General features: G+C 36.3%; 1 protein-coding gene across 4 annotated transcripts in view; it reads left to right on the top strand.

Moving 5' to 3' along the window:
* ATP2B1 (ATPase plasma membrane Ca2+ transporting 1) overlaps window positions 1-25488 on the top strand; it is a 129532-nt gene that overhangs the window by 66975 nt on the left and 37069 nt on the right. For all 4 annotated transcript variants that reach the window (XM_042992879.1, XM_042992878.1, XM_042992881.1 and 1 more), the window contains exons 3-9: window positions 9291-9488; window positions 15249-15503; window positions 15594-15719; window positions 19564-19704; window positions 22229-22267; window positions 23054-23215; window positions 25001-25215. In XM_042992879.1, the coding sequence (XP_042848813.1) occupies window positions 9291-9488; window positions 15249-15503; window positions 15594-15719; window positions 19564-19704; window positions 22229-22267; window positions 23054-23215; window positions 25001-25215 (1136 nt within the window). The remainder of the gene's footprint in view (window positions 1-9290; window positions 9489-15248; window positions 15504-15593; window positions 15720-19563; window positions 19705-22228; window positions 22268-23053; window positions 23216-25000; window positions 25216-25488) is intronic.

Raw genomic sequence — 25488 nt, 5'->3', positions numbered from 1 at the left:
TTTATTTATTTAAAAGTCAAACTGTGTTCTTTAAAACTCTCTGGTTCTATCTGAATCTATGCACATTTCTCAAATACGATATTCCAGTCAAAGCTTTGGTAATACAACCAGTGTTTCTCTGTCCTGATATAAAGAGAAAAGATTCTTACTGAATTTATGCAAATTATTATCATAAAAATAAGAATACTCACAAAGAGTTTGCAAATTCTGGAGGGATCACATAGAAAAAGTAAATGTTTTATCTTTATTCACAAAGGTGTATCTTACCAAATTATTGATAGCTAAGAGAGAAAAGCGTTTCCTAAAATCTGGGAAAGCAAAATATTACAGAATCAGTAATGTTTTAAACTAAAGAAGCTATAAAAATTATAACAATCCTCTCAGTTCATTTAGTCCCATGTTTTTAATTGTTCTGCTTGCATTCAGTTTTGCCACTAGTTCTGGAAATTCTTACCAAGTTCAGTTTTATTTTCTTAAAGTTACCAGAAAACCATCCTTTCCTGAAGCTTCTTGAAGATGAAGTACTTTTGCAGAAACACTTGTATAAGCATCAGAGTAAAACAGTAACTGTCTGTAAATGGCCAAAACACTTAAAAGTGGCCATGGTTAAAATCCGATGAGAGTTCATTATAATGCAGTTGACAAGGAAATTTGGTAATTTTGTGACTTACCCTTTATGATAGTAACCAGAATTATAAATGTTAACGTGATAAAAAGGCATATAAGATCTTTAGAAATTTCATGCTATTATTGGGACACATTAATAACATTTCCATGCAAATTTATTCTAAGAAAGTTTAGCATCACCTGTTTTTAACAATACTTCCCAGGTAATTTAACATATCAAATAAGTCTAATTAGTTTAACATATCCTTCTTTATAAGGAGAACAAGTCCTTTGATATGTTCTAGGGGCCCTCTGTAAAAACCTAAAGTTAGTTCAAGATCAAAATACTTCCTTTTGAATTTGATTTTTTGGGAAGTTTGTCAAAAATATCAAAAGATTTCAGGGCACCTGGGTGGTTCAGTCAGTTAAGTGCCCAACTTTGGCTCAGGTCATGATCTTGCCTTTCATGAGTTCGAGCCTGTACTAGGCTCTGTGCTGCCAGCTCAGAGCCTGGAACCTGCTTTGGATTAATTATAGGTCTTCCTCTCTCTCTTTCTCTGCCCCTCCCCCACTTGTGCTCTGTCTGTCCAAAATAAACAGACACTTTTTTTTAAATATCAAACGATTTGGACCTTTGGTCAAAGAGGATCATATGTCACCGTGAAACAATACTTTAGGTATCCATTTAATCAAAGTGACAAAGACTTTGCAGAAAAATACAGAAAGTTAAATAGTTGTAAAAAGCCTTAGCTTCTTTAATATTGAAAAGACTGAGCTTTTTTTTTTTTTAAGTAACCAAAGACTTGATGAAAGCAAAACACACAATCTTTGTTTTTCTAGGAAGATTACATTAAAAGTAAAGGAAAACCTTTGTTTACAATTTGTTCTTAAGAGCAGATCAATAATGTAAGAAAACATTGTTCTTTTTTTTTTTTTAAGTTTATTTATTTATTTTGAGAGAGAGACAGCTTGAGCGGGGGAAGGGCAGAGAGAGAGAGTAGGAGAGAGAATCCCAAGCAGACTCCACGCTGCAGAGCCTGACACAGGGCTCAAACCCACAAAACTGCGAAATCATGACCTTAGGTGAAACCAAGAGTCAGACACTTAACCTACTGAGCCACCCAGGGGCCCTGAAAACATTGTTCTTTTGACAGGAAAAAGAACAAATTCCAATTTTGTACCACTGTAGTTTTGAAATTAAAACTCATTTTTAAATAAATTTATTTTAATCTTAACCAGCTTGACTGTACATTAAAATGCCCAAAGATTCCTTTTCCACAAACCTACAACTTTCGTTTTACATTCAGATTTTATCCTGTCTTTTCTGTTTTTAAATAACTAGCCTCACTAGGACAAATTTTCCCTCTAAAAAGTGCATTTATATTCCTTATATCTTCTTTTACCAAAAGCCCATGTCATAATTTTTTTGCATATAGAGGGGTCTCCTTATTATTTCTAGTAGCTTTAAGCACACATATTAATTAGAATTCTTAACCCTTAGCAACTTTAATTAAGAAGTAAACAATTAAGAACTGGCCTTTACATTAGCATTCTGTGAATTGGCAGATTTTATAAATTTTATGATTTCTGAAAACATGCTTTTTTCATAGAAAATTTTTAAGCATGGCTAAAACATGTTTACTGTTAGACTCAAATATCTTTAGTTCCTCTGTAAAAGGAAGCAAAAAAACCTATGTTCAATAATCTGTGTTGCAATATTTTATCTTACTTGGAAATGATCTGGATATTTAATGAATTTAACTCATATTTAATGCAGCAAAACTTTAAGGTTCCCCAAAAAGACTTGGGGAAATTATTTGAAAAGTTCACCTAAAACCTTTTTATCCTACTTACTTCTATTTAGTTTACTTGCTCTTAACAATTATGTTTAGATCCCACAAAAACTTCATGAGACATTAGACAAAATCAACCATCTTCCCAAGCTGTTATTCTTGTTGACAGATTTTGTAACAGAGATAACGTGAACTTACTTGACTACTAAAACCGGGTAGAATAAAAGTTGTATGTTTACATTCTATTTAATCCTGGTAACTCTGAAGACATGCCTATTTTAATTAAACCAAACTTAAGGCCAGCTTTTGTTTGCCAAACTCAGGGGAACCTGAAAAACATTTAGGTTACTTTCTATTACATTTTTGAGAATTTCTATGAATACTTAATTCGCATTTGAGTCAGTTAAATAGAAGTCTTTTACAAATTGATTGTAGTAATTCTATTGGAGGTAGACAGTACTACATATATACAAGACACATGCATAGGCACACTTAAACATACAGACAGACATAAACAGAGGCTTCCATTTCACTCATGATAAAAGTTGGATCTAACTTTTCTGGTAGATGGAATTAGTTAAGGCTACCTGCCCAGATAGCTAAAGCTAAGTTTTGAAGGACCTTTCCCCCTTTTGTTTTTCTTCTGGTAAGAATTACTTCCCTGAAGTTTGCACTTTAGCATTTACATCTCAGAGGCACAAGGAAGAATGCAAGTTACAAACCTTTAAAGATTAGTAGGGGAGGTTTGGGTATTGGCAAAAAAGAAATGGATAAACTTTGAATTGTCTCTAGAGTTGCATTTCTAGTTTCACAAGGATTTGCAAGATAAGGTTTGTTGTTCTCAATTCCTCAACGAATTGAGTTGCAACTTAAGTGACATTATAGCTTGTTCCACTGATCCAACTACATTATCCACAATGAGCAGAGGGAAGAGTGCCTTAACAAAATTTTCTGTCAGGCTCCGACTAGTGCCTCTCATCTTATTTTCTGCCTTTTTATGTTTCCAGTAATCTCTGGAGTTAATCCAGTTATTAAAACTGTTAGAGAATTTTCTCTTGAGTTCAAGAAATTAGTTAACTATAGCCCTAACTTCATTTGGCCTTTAGCGTGGCCTTTGACCAAGGAGTGAAAAATAACTGAAGAGAATCACCTGTAGTCTCAGGTGGTGATATTTTAAAAGGTAATTTAATAGTCTCTTCAGAGTGTAAAGGCAATTCAGACAGAGGATTGCTAGAATGAGTACTCAGAGGAAGAAAGAGGGGAGCAGTAGGAGTATTATGTCACAGTAAGAGTATTATGTCAGTCTTAAAGCCTTTTGTTTTTGGTACCTCTTATATCTTTACTTTTTCATTAGCTTTTTACAACAAATCTTTCAATGAAGCTATTTTGGAATTTTGAAGTTTGGAAACTTCTGCATACCAATAAAAATAGGTGCCCCATTCTGTTTGATTTGGGACTCCTTTGCTTTCAAATGCACTTCTTAAATGATCCTGTCTAACTGGAACATTTCTCATAATGGCCATTGTGATTTTGGATTGTCTTTAGTAAGATTTTGCCATTTTTGTAGCTATTTTACAACTTCTGAAACCATAGTTTTTAGACATAAAAAAGATAGGTATGCCAGAAGGTGACCTGCTTAACTCTTTGGATTTTACGGATCCCATTACTCAAAGCAGAAGTACAGAAAACAAAAGAGAACTCACCAAGAAGGGTAGTGCATTCACAAAAGCAGATAGGGAGCTGAACCAAAGAGACTAAATTCGAATCCAAGAGAAAACCCACTGAACCAAAAGGAAAAAGACAGCTCACAGAAATGGAGAGGACAAGGGGCTCAAGTGGGACCCACAAACAGTCATTAGTTCCCCAGGGGTTCTGCACCTTCTGATCCCACTTCATGACACCATGTAATCAACCTTAAGTGAAACAAATGGTAATTTAATTAAATGAAGATGAGTTTATTCAGGAATAACAGTGGCGTTGCCATTCAGGACAAGCAGACTGTGGCAAACCATAGGTAAGTCTGAAGAAACAGAGGGGAGGCTAGCTTTTATGGGGTGCTGGGAGGACATGGGGTGAGTCATTTTGAAAATAACTTCATTGGAGAAGAACAAGAGCTCCAGGTTGTGGTGGTTTCTCACTGGCTGCAGGTGGTGGGAAGTTTGCTGTTACTAAGGCATGTGGAAATCTTCCTCCTTCCTGCTGCTCATGTAAGCTGAGAGGAGTGCTACATGCCCAAGAACTGTCTCCTCATGGCTTCCGAACTCCATTTTAAATCAGTTTCCTTGATTCATTTTCACAGCTGCTTTGATGGTTTTTTTAAATATATTGTCTCTTTGTGAAGCTAATTGGGGCATAAGGAGATCAGATGCCACACATGCCCTTGGCCTCATTGCCACTATTCTACAGTCAACTGAGCCAATGGGACCAGGCAGAAGAGTTGTCAGTATATTTATTCATAAGTTATACTTAATGATTTCATGTCATATCTACTCTATTTTCAAAACTAAGACCATGTAGTCTCATTACCAGTTTTACCAGCTTAGCTATTTCCCTTCCCTCAAGAACTTTGCTTTCTCTTTCCTACCAATGGAAGCCTCTTCCTGCCCTTAGAGGAGGCTAACATCTACACCCTGGATTCATCAGTGTTGTCTTCTCTACTTGATTATACACTGGTAAATTACTTGCCTTGATATCTATCACTCATCTTTAAAAAAGCATAATGGGTTTATTTATCCACTTTAATTCACCTTTACTGCTTTATTTTTCTCTGCTGCATCATACTCGTGGAAAAAGTTGTATAATCATAGTTTCCACCCATTTTCTAATTCTTATTCTATCTTCAGTTCTTTCTAGTCAGACTTGCTTCACAGCATTCCACTGGAAAATTTCTTCTCAAGGGCCTCCATCTAACCAAAGCCAGTCTTACTCATTTGATGTCATCATCCACATCATCTTCATCTTTTTTAAAAAACGCTCCTTTTGTAGGCTTCCATAATTTTACACGAGCCTGTTTTTGAGCCAGCCACCTCCCCCTGCCCGTTTCTTTGGGTTGCCTTTTCTTCCCCTATCTGATCATTAAATGTTGGGGACTATTCCAAGTTTCTAGCCTTAACCCTTCTCTCTTGTCTGCTTTCTGGGAGCTCTCTTTGGGTCCATGACTCCAGAATCATCTGTGCATTGATTTTCTGGTGCAGACCTCTTCTGAGTTCCGAATATGGCTAGCCAGCTGTCTACAGACCTCTACACTTGTTTATTTAAATAGGCATCTCAGGGGCGCCTGGGTGGCCCAGTCGGTTAAGCGTCCAACTTCGGCTCAGGTCTTGATCTCGCAGCTCGTGAGTTCGAGCCCAGTGTCGGGCTCTGTGCTGACAGCTCATGCTCTCTCTCTCTCTGTCTCAAAAATAAAACATTAAAAAACAAATGGGCATCTCAGATGTAAATCTGTAAAATGAAACTGTTAACTCTTGCCTCTCTTTTTCCACTTAATTCTGCAATTCCCAAAGGCCTGCTCTATCTTGGTGAATGTCTTTACTATCCAATCATTTAAGTGTATAGACACAAAAAAAAACAAAAAACAAAAAAAACTTAGATATCATTCTTTTTCTTTCATCCACATCCAGTCGTTTAGCAAGTCCTGTCTGATCTTTTTACAGGATAATTGGCAGATTCAGTTAAAAACCTCAGATACTAGCCATGATCACCTCTTACTTTCTACTTAAACAGCCTCCTTACTGGTCTTTTCCCTCCACTCTTGCTCTCTTCAATTTATACTTCACACAACAATTTAAATGAGATCAATTATTACTACCATACTCTATGGTGCTTTAAATCCCTTCTGTTTTAGAAAGGTTTCCGTTGCACTTAGAATAGTACTAGTCTTCTCGCTATGTTACTTTAATAATCTCTTTGTTTCCCTCCAGTATAAGATTGCTGAATATATAGCGTGTTTATACTGACTCCTCAGGATGTAGAATAGTCCCTGCAAGTAGTAGATGTTAAGTAAATATAGGGTGGGGAACAGACTATTGTTACAAAACTCTTAACTTCATTATATTTAGATTATGTGAGTTTATTATTCTGCATTTATGGAAATTAATTTCCCCCAAAGTGGAATTAAAACCTGTAATGTCCAGTTTATAACTTGTCATCCCCTTACTGAGCTCAATCACTGTTACTCTGTAGTATATGCTTTGATCCATTGTACCTTCTTAGGCCCTTCCAAACAAGTTTGTAAGATACACCAACAAATATTAATGCCTCTACCCCAACTGCCACAGACATTAAGTGACATGTGTAAAATTTCAGTAGGTGAACTGGAATCTAGGTCTTCTAGTTTGTAACCCAGATGACTTTATTGATGTAGTGTCTTAGGTGAGTGCTTGTATGTGTGGTAGTGGTTTAGAAGAATTACAGTAACCTTTAGGACCGGCTGCTTTTTTAATTCCCAGATTCCCTCCAGATACATTTTTTTTAGAGTTCATTTTGAGGTGGAGGCAGAGAGAGAGGAAGAGAGAATCCCAAGCAGGCTCTGCACTGATGCTGCTGGATGCAGGGCCAGATGCAAGGCTTGAGCCCACCAACCAGGAGATCATGACCTGAGCCCAAATCAACAGTTGGACACTTACCTGACTGAGCCACCCAGGCACCCTTTCGGATAGGCTTTTAAGCTCTCTTTCGCTCTGTGGCTCTTCTTATCAGCATTAACATAAAATGTTGGCCTCCGTTATAATTAATGTAGGTTTGGGTCAATTATTTTTATAGTTATAGTGGTGCTACTTAAAACTACTAGGTGTTATATACTTGTAATTAATAGTAGGTTCTATTAAGTGTGAGTTAAACTGATAAAACCAATATCTTCAAATTTCATAGAAAAAAAGATTGGAGACTGACAGCTAGGGAAGGTTGTCTTTTATTTTTTCTAGTAAGGTCATTGAAATACAAGATATAACAAACTTACTATCTTTTTATAAGAGAAAGGGCACTTAAATTTAAAAAGCGGCAAGCACATAATCTCAGAACATCTCAAAGTTTAGTCCTTTAAAACAAATTTTGTTTTGTGGAAAACCTTACTGCATTGATTCCTCTGTCCCTCAATTAAACCATGGACCAGTGTTAACTGGTTTCAGCCAGGTGTGAGTGGGGAACCTTGCTCTAGTCTGAAGAAACTGTGGATTCTAAATTACAATTTGCAAGTTTCTTCTCTCATATTCTCTTTCCCACAGTCACAATTACTACAATCCTTTCATTCCTTTCTTTCTATTGAACTGTCTCAAAGCCTGGAGCTCTGTGGAAGCTTTCAGATGATGACTTTTGTCATCAGAAATCTCAAATCTTTCTGCCCAGTATGGACGGACCTTGTTACAGTTGCTAATGAAAACATTCTCTGGAATCTCATTGATACCTTTAACCAAATAAATAATTACTTTAAAATGTCTGTGTTCATTTCTTATTGTTTATTCTAAAAGCGTACTTTCTTTGTTCTCTCTCTTCTACTCTTTGCCTGCCTCCACACTGAGATTACTAGTTGAAACACCTAAAACCAAGAGCCTCCCAGTAATCTGCTGTTTTCCTGTCTCGCTCCTTTGCTGTTCTCTTGGGATGAGCTCTTGCCAAAAAAAGAGTTTATGTTAACTAAATTAATTATAAATTTAAATTTATGATGATAAATTGAAAGTTGTGTCATTCTGATATCTTTGCCTTCTTTGATATTTTTAAGCAGACTCAGAAACATGTCATTTGTCACTCCTGCCTGTTTTCATACCTCCCACAAAAATATAAATGTGTATGTACTTCGCTTTAGCTATTTGGGATATATCTATCTAGGTTTGATTGGATCAGCACTGTTAAGTTTGAGGAGGACCTGCTTGATGGGATAAGGGAAAGGCAAAATTCATGTCATCCAACTCTCTCTTAACCTTTTTCCTCATAACCGTCCAATTCCACATTCCAGGCAATAAATATTATGTCCTACCATGCACCTTTTCCCTTACAGTGACAGTGGGCGCTATCAGTCAATAGCAGTACCTGTTTCTCAAGCTGGAAATCCTAAAAATAAAATTCAAAAGAAAGGTCATCCCATAATTTCCTTTTTTTTTTTTTGTGACTTGCAAATCATTTATCAGTCCATGTATAACAGACATTTTAATGGAGAAATTTTAGAGCTTGTGATAAATGTTTCATTGTTATTTAGTAAATAAGAGTGAAAATCAAAGACTTTCTCTGATTAGGGTGACCAAGATGCTGTAAGTAAATCAAATAAATACATAATTCCCCATTTTGGGAGGGAAAACATCATAAGTAAAGGTCAGGGAAATGTTTAATTCCAATATAAAACCCATCCAACTGTCATATCACTCTGGTCTCTGGCAGCCTACAAGATGGTATAAGGTAATATCAAAAATGAACATTTTGGAAAAGTGAAAATTTTTAATCCAGTCTTGACCTGTCTACATGAATTGTTCTTTTAAAGCACTGTACATGTTTTTCAGTGATTTAAATTCTGTTCATTTGATATAATGTGTAAAAGTCAGTTTGATTGGGTCTTATGAATTGGAATCTGAAGTGCAATGAATGAAGGGGCACCTGGGTGGCTCAGTCGGTTGAGCATCCAACTTCAGCTCGGGTCATGATCTCACGGTCTGTGGGTTCGAGCCCTGCATTGGGCTCTGTGCTGACAACTCAGAGCCTGGAGCCTGCTTGGGATTCTCTTTCTCCCTCTCTCCCTGCCCCTCCCCTGCTCATGCTTTGTCTCTCTCTCTCTCTCTCAAAAATAAGTAAACATTAAAAAAAAAATTTTTAAATAAAGTGTAATGAATTAATGTTTTGAGTAAAATAGGTATTTCCTTTTGTAAGTAGTGAAACTTTTCACTGAAATTTGTTTCTTTTCACCAGGTTTGAGCGGAAACCCTGCAGATATAGAGAGAAGAGAAGCAGTGTTTGGAAAGAATTTTATACCTCCTAAAAAGCCAAAAACCTTTCTTCAATTAGTATGGGAAGCATTACAAGATGTCACTTTAATTATATTAGAAATTGCAGCCATAGTATCATTGGGCCTTTCTTTTTATCAACCTCCAGAAGGGGATAATGCACGTAAGTAAATTGGGGAGGGGGAAAAAAAAAAAAGACTTTCATGTGTGATGTTAATAAATTCAATTCATTTGCTTAATTAAAATATAATAATAGGTTGGCATTTGGGAGGGAAAACATAAGTAAAGGTCAGGGAAGTGTGCTAGATAGCATTCTAGCAGTGTTTTTAATTGTTCTTTAAATATACCATCTCAGATAATTTTACAATAACCCTATGAGCTAGTGTCACTTCCCCGTTTGATACAGAGGTTAAATAACCTGCCAATGTGTGTATACCACGTGTTGGCAAAGAGCTAAGTCACATACACAGTGTGGTTTGTGCCATCATGGTTTTTAAGGTCTTTGAACATTAAATTGAAATAATTACAGTTTTTAATTTTGGGTTGTTTTTTTTTAAATTTTTTGGAAATCATTATGAAAGCAAAATTCTGTTCTCTTCCCTGATTCATTATTTTTCAAGTTCTTAAATTGTTATTATATGCATGATTCGGGTAATTGTCTTGCCATTCTAGAAATGTTTATACTACAACTTATCTTGACCAAAGGAAAAGTACATCATACAGTGGTAGATCTGCTTTAACTTGTAGCTACAATGGTTTTATCTTTCTCCTGCCTATGTTCTTCATTTCTCTTTTAAAATTTCTTACTCTCTTTTTAATCAATTTATTTAAAATAGATAGTCCTTGACAGTACATTCTATAACTGCTAAGAAACCTAGCTTGGGTTTTGGTCACTATATTTAAATAGCTATAGAGTGAACCAGTAGTATTTTATATATCAGGAGAGTAATATACCAATATTTTTCTTTGTAAAAACTTTATTCTTATGCCTTTCAAGTTATGAAGAGTTAAATAAACATTAGCTAACTCTAAAAGTTGGGTTAAGTAAAAATTTAAAGTGATGCCATTAAAGGTATGCCTGGAGCTCATGTGAGAGTTGTGTTTTTTGTTTGTTTATTTTAGAAAGTAGGTCACTGAAGAAGTCAGTTTATCGGAGAGCAGGGTTTTTCAGCAACAGCTTTGTTTACATTTTACACCAGAGCATTCTTTGTCACCCTGCACTGTACTACCCTCCAGTTGAGGCCACCAGAACTTCTCCAGACATTGCCAGGTTTCTGATAGGGGGCAAAATTGTCTATGGTTGAGAATCACTTGTCTAAATAAGAAAAAATTTAGGCAATATTCTTGTCAACATTGAGCCAAATTATTTTTTAAACTTTTGTTTTTATTAAATAAATAATACATATTTTGCTGTAGAAATATTAGGAGGGAAAAATGACAATTCATAGGAAATAACATTCACCAAAAATCTCACTTCTTGGAGATTACTGCTGTACCATTTTCATATTCTCCCAGATTTTAAAATATGTTTTGTATGTCTGTGGGTACTCACGTATGTATGTGTGCATATGTGGGTAGGCACGAGAGCGTGTAACTGTGTGTATATGAAATGTTTTATGTGAAAAGGGAAGGTCATACCATGTTCATCAACATATAGGTAAATTCTGTAGTGTTCAATTTACCCAACTATCATTATAGACTATTGGGAATTGGTATTCTAGAATTCAGCGAGTTTGCAGATTATGAAGTGTTTCTTTACTTTTAACATTTTTTTCCCTAAGATTATAAGAAGACTAAAGAAAAATATTTTCAACAGGAATGGATTTTGTTACTAACAAGGACAAATCTTTTTGGAATTTGGACTGCTTCATTTCTAGGATGTAGTGACAAGCCCTTTCCCAAATTTGTTTAAGGAGAATACTGGCATTAGATCCAACTGGGAAGATACTCTAAAATTGTCAGTGTCATAAGACACTTTAAAAACAGTCAAAATCTGCTAGAAGGTGTTAGTAAAACATACAAAGATATTTTTGTTCCACGGTGAAATGTTAGTATTTGCATTTTTTTAACATTTATTAGTGTACTTCATGTGTCTTTTCATCATGTATATTTTAACACTAAGTAGTAAATCTGTAGTCATAGACTATATTATCAAAATTTCTTACTAGTACTGATGGTATAAAAATAAGCATTATAACCCATACAATAAACACATCTTTAGTTACTAGTATAATACCAAGGTTCTCAAACCTTTTGGTCTGAGGGCCCCTTTATACTCTAAATGCTAAGGACTCCACAAACAGATTTTGATTATATGAGCTATATCTGTAGATATTTACTGTATTCTTAATTAAAATTGAGAAATTTAAAAATACTGTATCAGTGCATTTAAATTGTATCTAAGTGTTGTATTATAATAAATATAATTGCTATAATTATTAATGAAATCTTAAGTGAAATTATGAAAAGAGTATTAGCAGTATTCTTCATTTCCTTGTATCTCTTTAAGGTCTGGCATAATTGAAGATAATCTGCTTCTGCATTTAGTGTCTTGTGTTAGCACATGTAGTGTAGTCTTTGGAAAATTCCACTACACATTCCTGAAATAGAATGCAAATTACATCTTGGTATTATTACATAGTTTTGACCTTGGGGGATCCTCCTGGGGTTCCTAGACAATACTTTTTGAGAACTGATTCTTTATACTGTTAATGTACATACTTGATGCACCATCCAAGAAATAGCCCAAATGGAGAATTTTAAGAATGGAATATTTGCCTTATGGTAGAGCACAGACTGAATTTAGATTGTGCATCTCTCTCAGGTGAATATGTTTACAGGGGAACACCTTTGGTTAAATAGATTTTTATTATATTTATACTCTGACTTTACTGAAAGCATAGGACAGTCCTTTTGTAACTTTGATTTTTGCAATTATTTTTTCACTGCAGCTACTCTAAAAATTTGTAACGATCAGCAGCAGGAAAAGGATTTAATTTTTGGAAGTATTTTACTACCATCTGTTTCAAAATCATTCTAAATTTATCTGTAATTTAAGGTAGAACTATATATGAAATGAAATATGGCATCAACTTGTTCATGTTCTCTTTTGAAATATTTAGTCATCTAGTTCTAAATATGCATGTGAGATTTAAAGCTGAAAATGATATAATTGTGTCATAATTCTTTTCCCCTTAATCTCTGTTGCATTGATCTTTAAACTTTTTTGGTTGTATACCTTATCAGGAAGAAATATGAGCATATATTCAAAGGATGCATTTATGAATTATATATATGTAAAGCTATCTACATAATGTGTGTATAATGTTTATACTTTATAATATGTATAGTTTTAAACATATGCAAAAATATAAACTGAAATGTTAAAAAGATGAAATGAGGTTTAAAATTTTGATGTTTAGTAACCATAAAATATCATTATTGATAGCCTGATTGAATATACATTATTTTATAATTTTGATTTAACCTTGATTTCCCTTGATTTGGGTCTGAGTTTGCGTTATTTCAGAACTTGGTTTTAATGTTTCTCACAGCTGAAAAGAAACTTACAACATTTTGTAAATCCACATGCAAGAAGTGTACTCACTAATGATATCTTCACTCCCATCCACCAGTTACACAAAATTTTTTTGACATATGACTGGTAAATTCCATCTTCTTTTTTAAAATTTTTTTTTAATGTTTATTTTTGAGAGAGAGAGAGAGACAGACAGACAGTACAAGTGGGGGAAGGGCAGAGAGAGAAAAGAGAGACAGACAGACAGAATCGGAAGCAGGCTCCAGGCTTTGAGTTGTCAGCATAGAGACCAACGTGGGGCTTGAACTCACGAACAGTGAGATCATAACCTGAGCTGAAGTCAGACACTTAACTGACTGAGCCACTCAGGTGCCCCCCCCCCCCCCCCGTCCATCTTCTGCTTTCAATGTATTGTTCTTACATACTATTAGAAAGTATTGCATTTTTACATTTTTAACCAGTGAGATCAAACCTGTTGAAATGCTTCATTGGGAAGATAATATTTTAGCTATATTTCAAGTTGGTAAAAGTGGTCAACATGGCATTTCAACTCTCATCCTGACTTGGTCTACCTGGAGTACATCTCGTGTCTTCTGGGCAGGTGGAAGGGGAAGGAGAAACTGTCCTACCACTTCTGTTTCGAACATCGTAAACCATAAATTCATTTAACTGGTTATTGTGTACAATGGTACGTGGTCATTTCTTCAGCCTGAATGTAATTCAAAGAGAGGTTTTAATATTTGGATGGAGAAGCCAGCACTCTCAATGGATTGTCCAGCCATCTCCTTTGGAAAACATGCTCTTGTACCTATTGATGGCTGAATCCTGCTGATGGTCCTCAGGATTTTGTTTTTTTTGTTTGTTTGTTTGTTTGTTTGTTTTTTAATCTCATCATTCCTTCCATTTCACCACCACCAGTTGATTTTATTCTAGTCTCTGTCTTCTCTGACCTCATCTTGTCCCACATACTTCTCCTGGATTAGTCTTTATTCAGTATCTTTATACTTCACATCATTTCTTTGGCTCATGCACTGTATTCTGGAACATGTTTTAATCGTTTCTAGTATCATTCATTTACTCATTCTTTTCTTCTGAATAATTTTTTTTCCTGCTTTACGTGTCCTAAGAGAACCACTGATTTTTCAGACTTTTCAGCTCAACCCTCAGTAAGAAAGAACTTTAAAGAGGAGTGCAGAACCTGTTCATTCATGTGAATTTGTAAATACCCAATGGAAACTTTCAAGAAAAAAATGCTTACCTTTATTATACGTATATCCTTTTTATTTTGTTCTGTTTCGTTTTTCAAAATGCTAGTCATGCGCCACTGAATTGATTTTAGACTCCAAACAGATTATAACCCGCAGTCAAAACAGCACTATTTCACTGTTCTTTCTTCAACATTTTTTACCTTAAATTTTGAGTTTTGGGGGGTTCTTCCCCCCTCCATTCTTCTGTAAACGTTTTTGTGCCATAAAGCCTTTTTACCGATTTTAATCTTTCCCTGGAATACTCTTTAATCTTTCCCTGGAATGCTCTTCCTGAAATGCTTTAAAGCGATTATATGGCTAGTTCCTTTTTATCACTTGGCTCCTAGCTCAAACATCATGGACACCTCAGAGGGACCTTCTGTGTTCACACAACCAGTTACTTCCTTTCTTCATTTGATAGCATATCACCGCCCTTTGTTTTCTTTATGGCATTTACCATATCTGAAATTGATTATTTGTTTTATTACGTGAATTCTTTATACACTGTCTGCACCTACCAGTCTAAGTATGGGTTTTGTGAGGAGAGGGAGCTTGGGTCTTGTTTACTGCCATGTCCTCAGATCCTAAAATTATGCCTGGCATCTAGAGTAGATGCCCAAATAGTTGGATTGAGTAGCACTTTGCTTACCTTTTCATGTTATGGAAACCAAGTTTTGCTTGTACGCCTGTAAAATATATACAATAAGTAAGCATGATTCGTGGGTTTTCATGTATATCTTGTCTAACATATGTAATAATTAATAGCATTAACCATTTTTCTCAGTCACTGGTCTACCTGCTTTCCAAATGTTCTCTCATTTAATCCTTAGGACTCTGGGGTAGGTGGTGTTGACAGATTAAGAACTTGCCTTGAGGCTGAGGTTTAATCTTCCTCAGTGTCCTTATGCTTATCTTAGTGCCCTAGATTGCCTCCCTGTCCTGAGGGTGAGAATCTTCATAGGCAGGGAACTTGAAATTGACGTAGTTTGCATTCTTGCCATTATGGAATGCTTTGATTTCAATAAGGTACTTAGAGTAAAATTAGTGAGGTATGTAAACATCATAATTAACTTATTGCTTGTCTTTGCCATCAATTCAGAATCTTTTCTTGATAAGCATTTTCTTTCTTTTCATATAGTTTGTGGAGAAGTTTCTGTTGGAGAGGAAGAAGGTGAAGGTGAAACTGGTTGGATTGAAGGAGCTGCAATCCTCTTATCAGTAGTGTGTGTGGTGTTAGTAACAGCTTTCAATGACTGGAGTAAGGAAAAACAGTTTAGAGGTTTGCAGAGTCGAATTGAACAAGAACAGAAGTTCACAGTCATCAGGGGTGGTCAGGTCATTCAGATACCTGTAGCTGACATTACTGTTGGAGATATTGCTCAGGTGAAATACGGTAAGTGAAGAAGAGCAACCCCTTTTAGGTTAGAGGTAAAGTCATTGTAATCTTGTTTACAGTGTGCATTACAGTTGCTCTTTGTTTTAGGTGATCTTCTTCCTGCTGATGGCATACTAATTCAAGGCAATGATCTTAAAATTGACGAAAGTTCATTGACTGGTGAATCTGATCATGTCAAGAAGTCTTTAGATAAGGATCCCTTACTTCTATCAGGTATGAATTGCTTTTGTATCTTTGAACTTTTTTCTCTTCCACTGTCAGCAAACAGTTGCCTAAGAGCCTACATGGTGAAGGATTCTGTATTTTACGTTAGCTTCTACCCTTATAATCCTTAGGGAGTTGTTTTGGGTTTTTTTTCCTCTAAGTTGCCAGAGATATTATCTTATTGCCAGAGATATTAGAGGTCTTTGAATCCAGAGTCATATTTTACAAATGAGGAACATGAAAAAAAAAAAAAATCAAGAGATTTTGAGAGTCAGTGATGTTAGTTAGTGATAAAAGTAAAATATAAGCCTGATGACTTCTGTTGTGTTTTCCTGTATTACATTTATTCTTAAGGCCTGTTGATGTGTAAAATTAAAGAATGATTATTTTTTATTGTTTATTTTTGGTAATGTTTATTTTTGAGAGAGGAAGAGAGAGACAGAGCATGAGCCGGGGAGAGGCAGAGAAAAAAGGAGACACAGAATCTAAACAGGCTCCAGGCTCTGAGGTGTCAGCACAGAGCCTGATGTGGGGCTCAAATTCGTGAACAGTGAGATCAGGACCTGAGCCGAAGTCAGACGCTCAAGCGACTGAGCCACCCAGTCACCCAGAATGATTGTATTTTTAAAGCAAATTAATGAACTGTCTATGGTGATCTATAAAGGATAGGGTTTTGTTTTGTTTTGTTTTTTAAGGAACCGATAAAATCCTTAAAATTTGTCTAATCCGACTCCCGCATTTAACTGTCAAGGAATAAATCTGAGATAAACTATTTATTGAAGATCACATGGCTAATCAACAGTAGGCCCAGAAGTAGCACCACATGTACTAGGGAGGATTGAATTTGCACACAAGTAGGACATGTTCTGAGAATGAAGAGGATTGGGACAGGTGAGGGCACTATTTGAAATGGGGAGCTGGGTGTCAACTTGGGAGGCTCTTGTAACAGTAACTGTGATAGCCTGACCTGAGGTTAATGAGAAATGAAAGGGAAGGGATGATGGGAAGATTCACAGGCAGCTTTCTAAAATGTCACGTGAGAGGAAGCAAGAGGACCACAGCTTGCCTCCAAAAGTATGCCAGTTCTTTTACGTTGGATTTCCAGGTTTTTACTCTTAATTTTCTAGTATTTATAGAATTTACAAAATTGCCTGTAGGACAGTTGTTTACATGTGTTTATTAGATTGAATTATACCAGAATTTGGAACAAGCAGAAGGTTGCCTATTTGTCTTCTATTATCATTTTCAGATGTTGGTGGAGTGCTAACATTTTATACATTGTAAGGAGATTTCTGCTGATTTAACTGTGTAATAACTTGGCAGCTATAATTTTTCAGTTCTTTGTGAATTTTATATTTTGATTGATTGAACATGGCTTCACTGAAACCAGAGTCACTGTGACAAGAATCAGCTAAGTGAGAGTCACAACTTCCAGGTGTATATTTAAATTTAACTATTACTTTTGAAGATTGGCAAACATGTGCCTAAAAAGCTTATTGCAAAACATCCTACCACTAAAAATCAGAGTAATTACATATGTATGCATTTATAAACACCATTATAAAAGGGTAGCGTTCCCAATTACAACAGACTTAACTTCTTCAGAAATATCTTGGGATTTTGTACGTACACCTTCAAAATCCTGCTCTACCAAGAACATTCTGTTTAGCCTTTTCTTTACATGGGTGTAGTTGTAATTCATTTCAAATAGACGGAAATATTCTTGGATATGTAAGTATGGTGTATTTAAGTATAACATAGACTCATTTTACTTATTCCTTGCTATACCTCTAAGAAACTATAATTATTAACCAAATAAAAATCTGTAGTTTTTTCCAAGGAAGGGAAGCAATCAAATCATACCTTAACCACCGTAGACTGTCTGGACCATGATATTTGGCAACCTGAGATGGTATTCTTGCCATTTTGCCATATATACTGCATGGACTTTTATGTACATCCAGCTCATTTACAAAGTGCTTATTAGCTCTTCAGGTTGATGTTCTTTAACTGAACGTTGGTCCTTTTCTATTTTAACAGAGATTGCTAGTAAGCTTTATGTCGACTCAGGTCCCTAACACACCAAGTGTACCACAAAAACTCTGTAAATTTTCCATGGTTAAGAAAAGACTGAAATAACTTTGCAGAGTCCCTTATCGTAATGTGGGTGGGAAAGTTTTTGTGCATTTATTTCCCTATTCCAAAAATGTACTAAAAAACATAAAATGCATTTATTTTTAAATTTATTCTCATGATGCCATCTCTCACTGCTGTTCTTGGCTTTTTAAATTTAGATTTTTAAAGGCAGTTATTCAGTTAGCCGTGGGGATATGACCAGAACAAAAACTGTTTACTTTGCCTGAGCACATTAACTGCCATCATCTGATTACCTGTGGTAAGGAGGAACAGAACATAAAAAATTGAAATCTGCCAAAAGCCTGAATTGTCAAAAGAAAGAAATTGTCTTTTACATGTAGAAGTTCCTCATTAAATACTATTTCACTATCTTGAATTTCATTTCTTGTTTCCCCTGCCTTTTCACTGGCAGAGAAGCTAATAATTAGTGAAATACTCAGAATATAGATTTTTTTTAAAAAGCAGGAAAACCAAAGGCCTAAAAAATATACATTGGAGAAGTTCCCCAGTAATTAATAGACAAATATAAGTTTATAACTTCTGGAATAAGTACATATGCTTTATGACTTTATTTAACAAATAACCTCAGTGTATTGACTTGGTCTATTAGATGGTTCCATAGGGGCTATGGAACCTGTCCTCCACATGGTTGTAAACTAGGAGATCAGGGAAATATGTGATAACTATAAAGAAGACTGTTGAGAGTTCAGAAAAAAGAGTTGGTTTTGAAAGCTACTTAAAACTCACAAAAATAGTGCAGTAGAGAGATGAGAAGTCTTTTAATTAGTAAGGAAAGATGCAGGGATGTGGATGTACAAGTTGGAGAACAGTACCCTTTGGAGAGGGTTGGAGAATATGCCCTTTGTCTCCAGACAGGACTGGATTGAATCTTTGTCTTGCCACTTAATAGTTGTGTAACTTTGGGAAAATAGGAATAATAATGCCTAACATCTTGCAAGATTGTTGTAAGGGACTGTCAGAATACAGTCAGTGTTCCCATCTTTGTTCCCAGGCTTTCTATAATGGAATTTTATGTTAGAGTAGTGGATGAAAGTTTGAAAGGTTGGTTGGTCTCAAGGTGAAGACCTTGGACTTAATCCAGTAGGCAATGCAGAATCAAAGGTTTTTGAGCCATGAGACAATTATGATAACATTCACATTTTAGGAAGATTAAAACTGATTTCAGGATAAACTGGAAAGACAGAGACTAGCTGGGAGGCTGTTGCAGTAATGTAGACTGGCTGGGATGAAAGCTGGCTTTAGGTACAGGTTTGGGGTTGGGTGTGGTAAATGGGACATTTGTTTTTCTCAGAGAAATGTCAGTAATCACTGTAATAATTTTATAATTAAAAATAATGTGCATTCCTTGAACCCCCATGAATTCCAGGCAGTGTGCAAAGCACTTTACATTTATTTGTAGGCTTATTTGACTCTCATTGTTTTTATCAACTGTAGGTACTATTATCCTCATTTTATGGGTGAGGAATTGAGGTATTATAATTTGCCCAATATCCCATGACGATAAATGAGTCGTGGAGTGAGCTTTGAATTCATATAACATGGATTACAGAGTTTAAACCTTAAACATAAGAATTTAGGCTTTATTTAATATCTTACTGAATTTATCTTGTTACATACTAGATATTAAAGACAATATGACTAAAATTTGAAATATGAAAGTGGGAGGAAAAAATCCATAACGAATTTTCTGTCATAGGTACTCATGTAATGGAAGGCTCTGGAAGAATGGTAGTTACTGCTGTAGGTGTTAATTCTCAGACTGGAATTATCTTTACCTTACTTGGAGCTGGAGGCGAAGAGGAAGAGAAGAAAGATGAAAAGAAAAAGGAAAAGAAAAGTAAGATAAGCAATTTTCTTTGAGAATCGGTATTTGGAAATAAGGGAACTGGTTATAAGGACTGGTACAAAAATTTCACTTCTCTTAGGAAGTTCTGATATGAAAAGTTGTACAGAAAGTTAATTACGCACTGTAGTGTTTTCGAGTGGAGTGGAGTCCTCTCCATTTCTCAGTTTTTCTTGTTGACTTTACAGTCGATCAGGGGCCTTTAGTGACTATGTCAGTCCCCTTTACCATAGCCAGACAAATTCACCATCTCCTTGAACACTTTCATTGGCTTTGTTCTGTTTATTCTTTAGTTTTAGCATCTTTCTATTATCTGACCAGCAAAATGAATTAAACTCTAACTTCCTATTTGGTTATATTTTCTGCTAATTCATTGATAGCTTTTGGCCTCAGTGAGCTTTTAATCTATTTCAGGTTTTCTACTCTTCACATTTCCCAGTCCATACTTAAGTAGCTGGTTTTTGGATATAAGGTGAAGACTTTACTTTGACACCTGTTATGTCTATTGGTTACATTTAGTCCAAAGTGTTAGATAGGAAGTTTTTAGAAATTTGATCTTGACCCATTGTACCTGCTTGCTATCCCTACAAGTGATCTATCCTCAGCAAAAATTGATAACCATAGTTTATGCACAAGGATCTCACAAGTAATAACTCCGTCGTATGTAAGGAGACAGCTCAGAATTACTTAGCTGGGGGGCATGTCACTTTTTTGAAAAAGCCCTCCCCAGCCTGCTTCTAAGTATCTGCTGTACTACCCTTTTCTCCCACTCCAGATTGCTCCTCTACAGGTTTTTCTCTTCAGGTTGACAGCAGTTTACTGTGGCTTAATCACTTGGATTTGTTTAATTTTACCTAAGATAGTAAGCCCATATTTCTCTCTTTCACACAAGCACTTTGAGTTCTTCCAAAATAAAAACCTTGCTAAAACCTTGGCTTGCTGTAACTAAAACCATGTTTTTGATATTTGGATGCTTTGTTCTTTGGGTTTTGTCTTCAGTTTTGAAATTTTTAGTTCAAACAAAAGTGTATCTGAAAAGTGGTGACTGCAAATGAACGTAACAAGACCCTCCTCCTAAGTTCTCCTGTCCCCAGTCCTCATGACAGCCCTCGCTGTACCTCCCTCGGTTTAAAGTAGAGTGGAAGGCAGCTTAAATGTTGCCATTTACTGAATGCTATGTGCATTATCTCCTTAATACTCCCAGCCATATGACAGAAAGACATTATTCTTATTATTGATGAGTAACCTGAGGCTTAAAGAGTTAAGTACTTACTCCAGGTCAAAGATCTAGTAAGTGGCAGATCAGACCTGCTTATTTGGCTCAAGAGTCTGTGCTCTTAACCATACACTGTGCTGCATCCTAATTTATAGGAGTCTGAGGTCAGTGGACCCTGTTTGAAAAGGAAAGGAAGTTTGTATCATGACTGTTTAATTCACCCCACAGTGTCTTTTCCAATAAACACTATTTTTTCTAAGATCTTTTACCTCTGTTTTTTCATCCAATCAAAAATATTCCCAGGAATGAACATCTAACTCATTGTGTATCATTTTTTATTCTTTTGTTTTCTTCATTTGTGTTGCTCATTTGTTTTCTTCACAGAACAGGACATTTTTCTATCTGTGGACTTCAGCCCTTCTTCCATTCCCTTGACGGCTTTGGCCGTTACTCAAAAGCGGTTCAGGGTAATCTGTCTGTGTTTCCTTCCTAGTCTGGAATGTAGCCGTCTGGTATCTCTCCAGATTCAGAGCTCGTTGAAAGTAGCTAGATATTCTCTTACTGTCTCCTCATCTATCTTGAGCATCTGTTCCTTTCTGTTTGTTCCACGTTTCCCAGTTTCAAGATCACTCTTCTAGATAGAAAGGTTGGAAGAAAAATTAGCCGAATGGCTCTGCCTCCTCTTTGCCATTTTCAGTATTCCACTGCCTGCTCCGAACAGTAGACTCATTCCCTTCTTGATGATTTTCTTGCTGCAGACATCATCATCTTTCTGTTCTGTCCAAATTTAAGCTAACTTGGGGAATCCCCGTCACTGGTGGCCTCACTGGCCTATTCTTTACATGCACATTCCATTCCGGGTTTACTTACTTGCATCTCCTCTGTCTTGTATACCTGGTGTTTGCTGTCCTCTTCCTCACAGCTCTCTCGTGTGCCTGTTGTCTTGATGGCATTGCTCCCTCCCCCTCTACCCCTGCTGTTTTCTACTTTCTGAGAATTATATGTGTGTTTAGTTTGAAACCTCTTGTACTATTTCTGGGTTCATTAGAGCATATAAAAGAGTAAAGTCTTACAGAGAATCCAAACAAGAATAGGTGCCCCAAAATGTATTGGGGTACTTCTGGTTGAGCCTGGGGAGTGATTGACCCAGCGGGTCATTACAGGCCAAATGCTTTCTAATCTGTACCAGCACATACCGTGGTGTAACAGTTCTGTTACACAGATGTTAACTGCCTTCGCATAATTTAGCATGGCTGCCTTTATTTCTTTTGGAAAGCTTTAATTCCCATTTTGTTCCTACAGATAAGAAACAAGATGGAGCTATTGAGAATCGCAACAAAGGTGAGTTCGCAAGGATTAAAAGTACAGTTAGCTTGTTTTCATTACATCCAAAAATGTATCTACCGTGGACTGTATTTATCCAAAAGTAGGAGACGGGTAGCAAGGGCAATCAGTTTATGTTAACTTGGGTTATGAACGCCTCTTCCTGCCAGTGCCTTAGTCATGCTGCCTTTACAATGGTAATAAGATTTTAACTATGATTTGTGGTAGGTAACCTAGAAAAATCCAGATGTGAGGTAACTCTCAGCTTAAGCACATCAAGTATTTTAGCATTGGTTACTATATTATTGCCAGGAAAACTGTAAGAAACAAAGTATACAACTTAAATGGTTTTTTGCATTTATTTAGATTTGTAAACACACGTACATTTCTCTATCTGTGTGGTTATACATAACATTCTCCATTATGGTCACACGTGGGCAGGTTTTATAGTGTTTGGGATAAGTCTTATCGAACACAACACAGGGGAAGAGAAATGATTTGGTGTTTAGTTCTCGGTTTAAGGACTGTGTTTCTTCTTATGCCTCATCCCTGTTACCGGCACAACATTCTCAAGTCTGGTATGAAGATTCACAACCTAGTGTCACTATTGTCTTATTTTCTCTGGCTTACATTTGTCTGTATGCCGGAGAAAGTAAGACATAACAACCCTGCATACACAAAGCTGAATGTTTAAATCCTTTCTAGTTCCTATATGAAACTGATTTGTTTCAAAATTGTTTCAAAATATGAATAGTTATGGGTGCCTTTAAAATGTAGTGAGGTTATATTTGCTCTTAAATGTAGCAAAAGCCCAGGATGGTGCAGCCATGGAAATGCAGCCTTTGAAGAGTGAAGAAGGTGGAGATGGTGATGAAAAAGACAAAAAGAAAGCAAATTTGCCAAAAAAGGAAAAATCTGTCTTACAAGGGAAGCTTACAAAGCTGGCTGTTCAGATTGGCAAAGCAGGTATGATAAACAAGAAAATATGGTGTTTTGCTTTTAAAATATACTGGCTTTATGCTTGAAAATCGTCTTTTGACCCACTTAAGGCTACAAATCATTGCTTTTGTGAGTGGAAGGGGAGCTAAAAAGTATTTTCACTTTTATCCGCAATATGCCAGGTCTTTTGAGTTCTTGCAGATCCTCACAATATCATGGCAGCTTGGGGAGCTCTTACCCCATGTCACGTGGAAAGAGGTGTCCTCTGTCAACCAGCTAATAAGTGGTCGGGTTAGGATTAGTACCCGAGTCTGCCCAGTTTATTCAGAAGCCCATGCTCTCATCTCTGAATTTCTCAGGATTTCTGGAAGCCAATAGAGAGAGGCCTGTTAAGATACTCAGTACAGGTACCCAGCTACATTTTAATAAAAAGAAATTTCGCCACCCATTTTCTCATCTTTTTACTGACTATGAAAAAAAATTAGGTATATATTTTTCTAAAACTTACAGCTTAGTTAAATTGAATGGATTAATTGGAGCACCATCCTGCTGAAGCTGAAATTTACTAAATTACTATCTTCATTAGAAAACACCTGTTACGATTTTATTTTTTTAATTTTTTTAATGTTTATTTTTGAGAGAGAGAGAGACAGACAGACAGAGTGTGAGCGGGGGAAGGCACAGAGAGAGAGGGAGACACAGAATCCAAAGCAGGCTCCAGGCTGTGAGCTGTCAGCACAGAGCCCGACGCGGGGCTCGAACCCACAAGCTGTGAGATCATGACCTGAGCTGAAGTTGGATGTGTAACTGACTGAGCCACCCAGGCACCCCTAGAAAACACCTGTTACACTCTTTAGGGGGAGAAAAAGCGGAAGCAGAGCTTTTAGCTAAAAACAGAGCATAGCCTCCAACAGTATCATCTGTGTGAAAGATTACATGTGGATAAATCAACATATATTATTAAAATCACTTAAATTCTATAATTCTGCTTCTTAGGAGTATGTCGGAAAAAGTGAGGTTTTTGCTTCTGTTCTCAATAAGTTTGTTTTCCAATAGCAAATATTTGCTTCCTGTAACATACAGCCATATGGTAATACTGACTCCATGTTGGGGAAAAGGGTGGATTTAAGATGGTGGTGCTACAGGTAGCAGACATTGGGTTGGATTATCAGATGCAGACATGTGGACTTGTCTTATCTCTTAATATTCATTTGTAAAAGGCTAAATAGTCCACAAAATACGGAAATGGTTTGTAAAACATGATTAAGTCTTGGTTTTTTAACTTAAGCACTAAGGATAGATGAAAAAAATAATTCAGAGAATGTATTTTTTTAATAAAAAATAGGGTTGAATATTTAATTCCAAGTCTCCCCATTGATCGGACTTTTACCAGCTTCTCTTTCAGCATTAAGCAGTTGGCAACATGTAAACTGCCCACTTATTCTGAGCTTTTGGTGTTTCCTTGTCATTGCCTGTTATTTTGTCTTAGCTTTAGTAGAAGGCCAAAGATACAATTAAGTCTAGGAAAGAATCATAATGCTTTTCTACCAGTTCTCCCGGGGACAGGGCTAGACTTGGAAGCAGAAATTAAATCTGACAATGCTGAATGATGAGTTAGGTATAAAAAAACCAAACCAAAACAAAAAGGTAACAGTTTATCAAAGAACTTAAAGTAAGTATTATCTAACCCATGGTAATTCTTCCAGTGGCTAATATGTAATTGGCAATGGGTAGTGTCTGGACTACTGAAATAATCACAACTTTTCTTTTCTTTTTTTTCTTTCTTTCTTTTTTTTTTTTATATACTGAAAGGTTTGTTGATGTCTGCCATCACAGTTATCATTCTAGTGTTATATTTTGTAATTGATACGTTCTGGGTTCAGAAGAGACCATGGCTTGCCGAGTGCACACCGATTTATATACAATATTTTGTGAAGTTCTTCATTATTGGAGTTACGGTTTTAGTGGTCGCCGTGCCGGAAGGCCTTCCACTTGCAGTCACCATCTCCCTGGCTTATTCTGTCAAGGTAAGCAGAAAAGAGCTAAGTACACTTACTAAGTTTAAAGCCTTAGTTGGTCGAGAAAATTCACATCTGGTTACTCTTTTTCCTGGTTCTGAAAGTAGGAGCTTTCCATAAATTTAGTTTCCTTTAGAAATGTTGTCACAGGTTTCCTCCTCCCCGCGCGCCCCTCCCCCACCCCTCTCTCCCTTCCCCACCCCCCACTCCCCAAGGTGAAGGTCTCTGTTCATCAAGACTTCTGTATTTCCTCCCAGGGCAGCCTGGACGCGACACCCAGCA

Source organism: Panthera tigris, chromosome B4, assembly GCF_018350195.1.
Source record: "Panthera tigris isolate Pti1 chromosome B4, P.tigris_Pti1_mat1.1, whole genome shotgun sequence".
In the NCBI taxonomy this organism is placed as follows: domain Eukaryota; kingdom Metazoa; phylum Chordata; class Mammalia; order Carnivora; family Felidae; genus Panthera; species Panthera tigris.
This window is presented reverse-complemented; position numbering and strand designations above follow the sequence as displayed.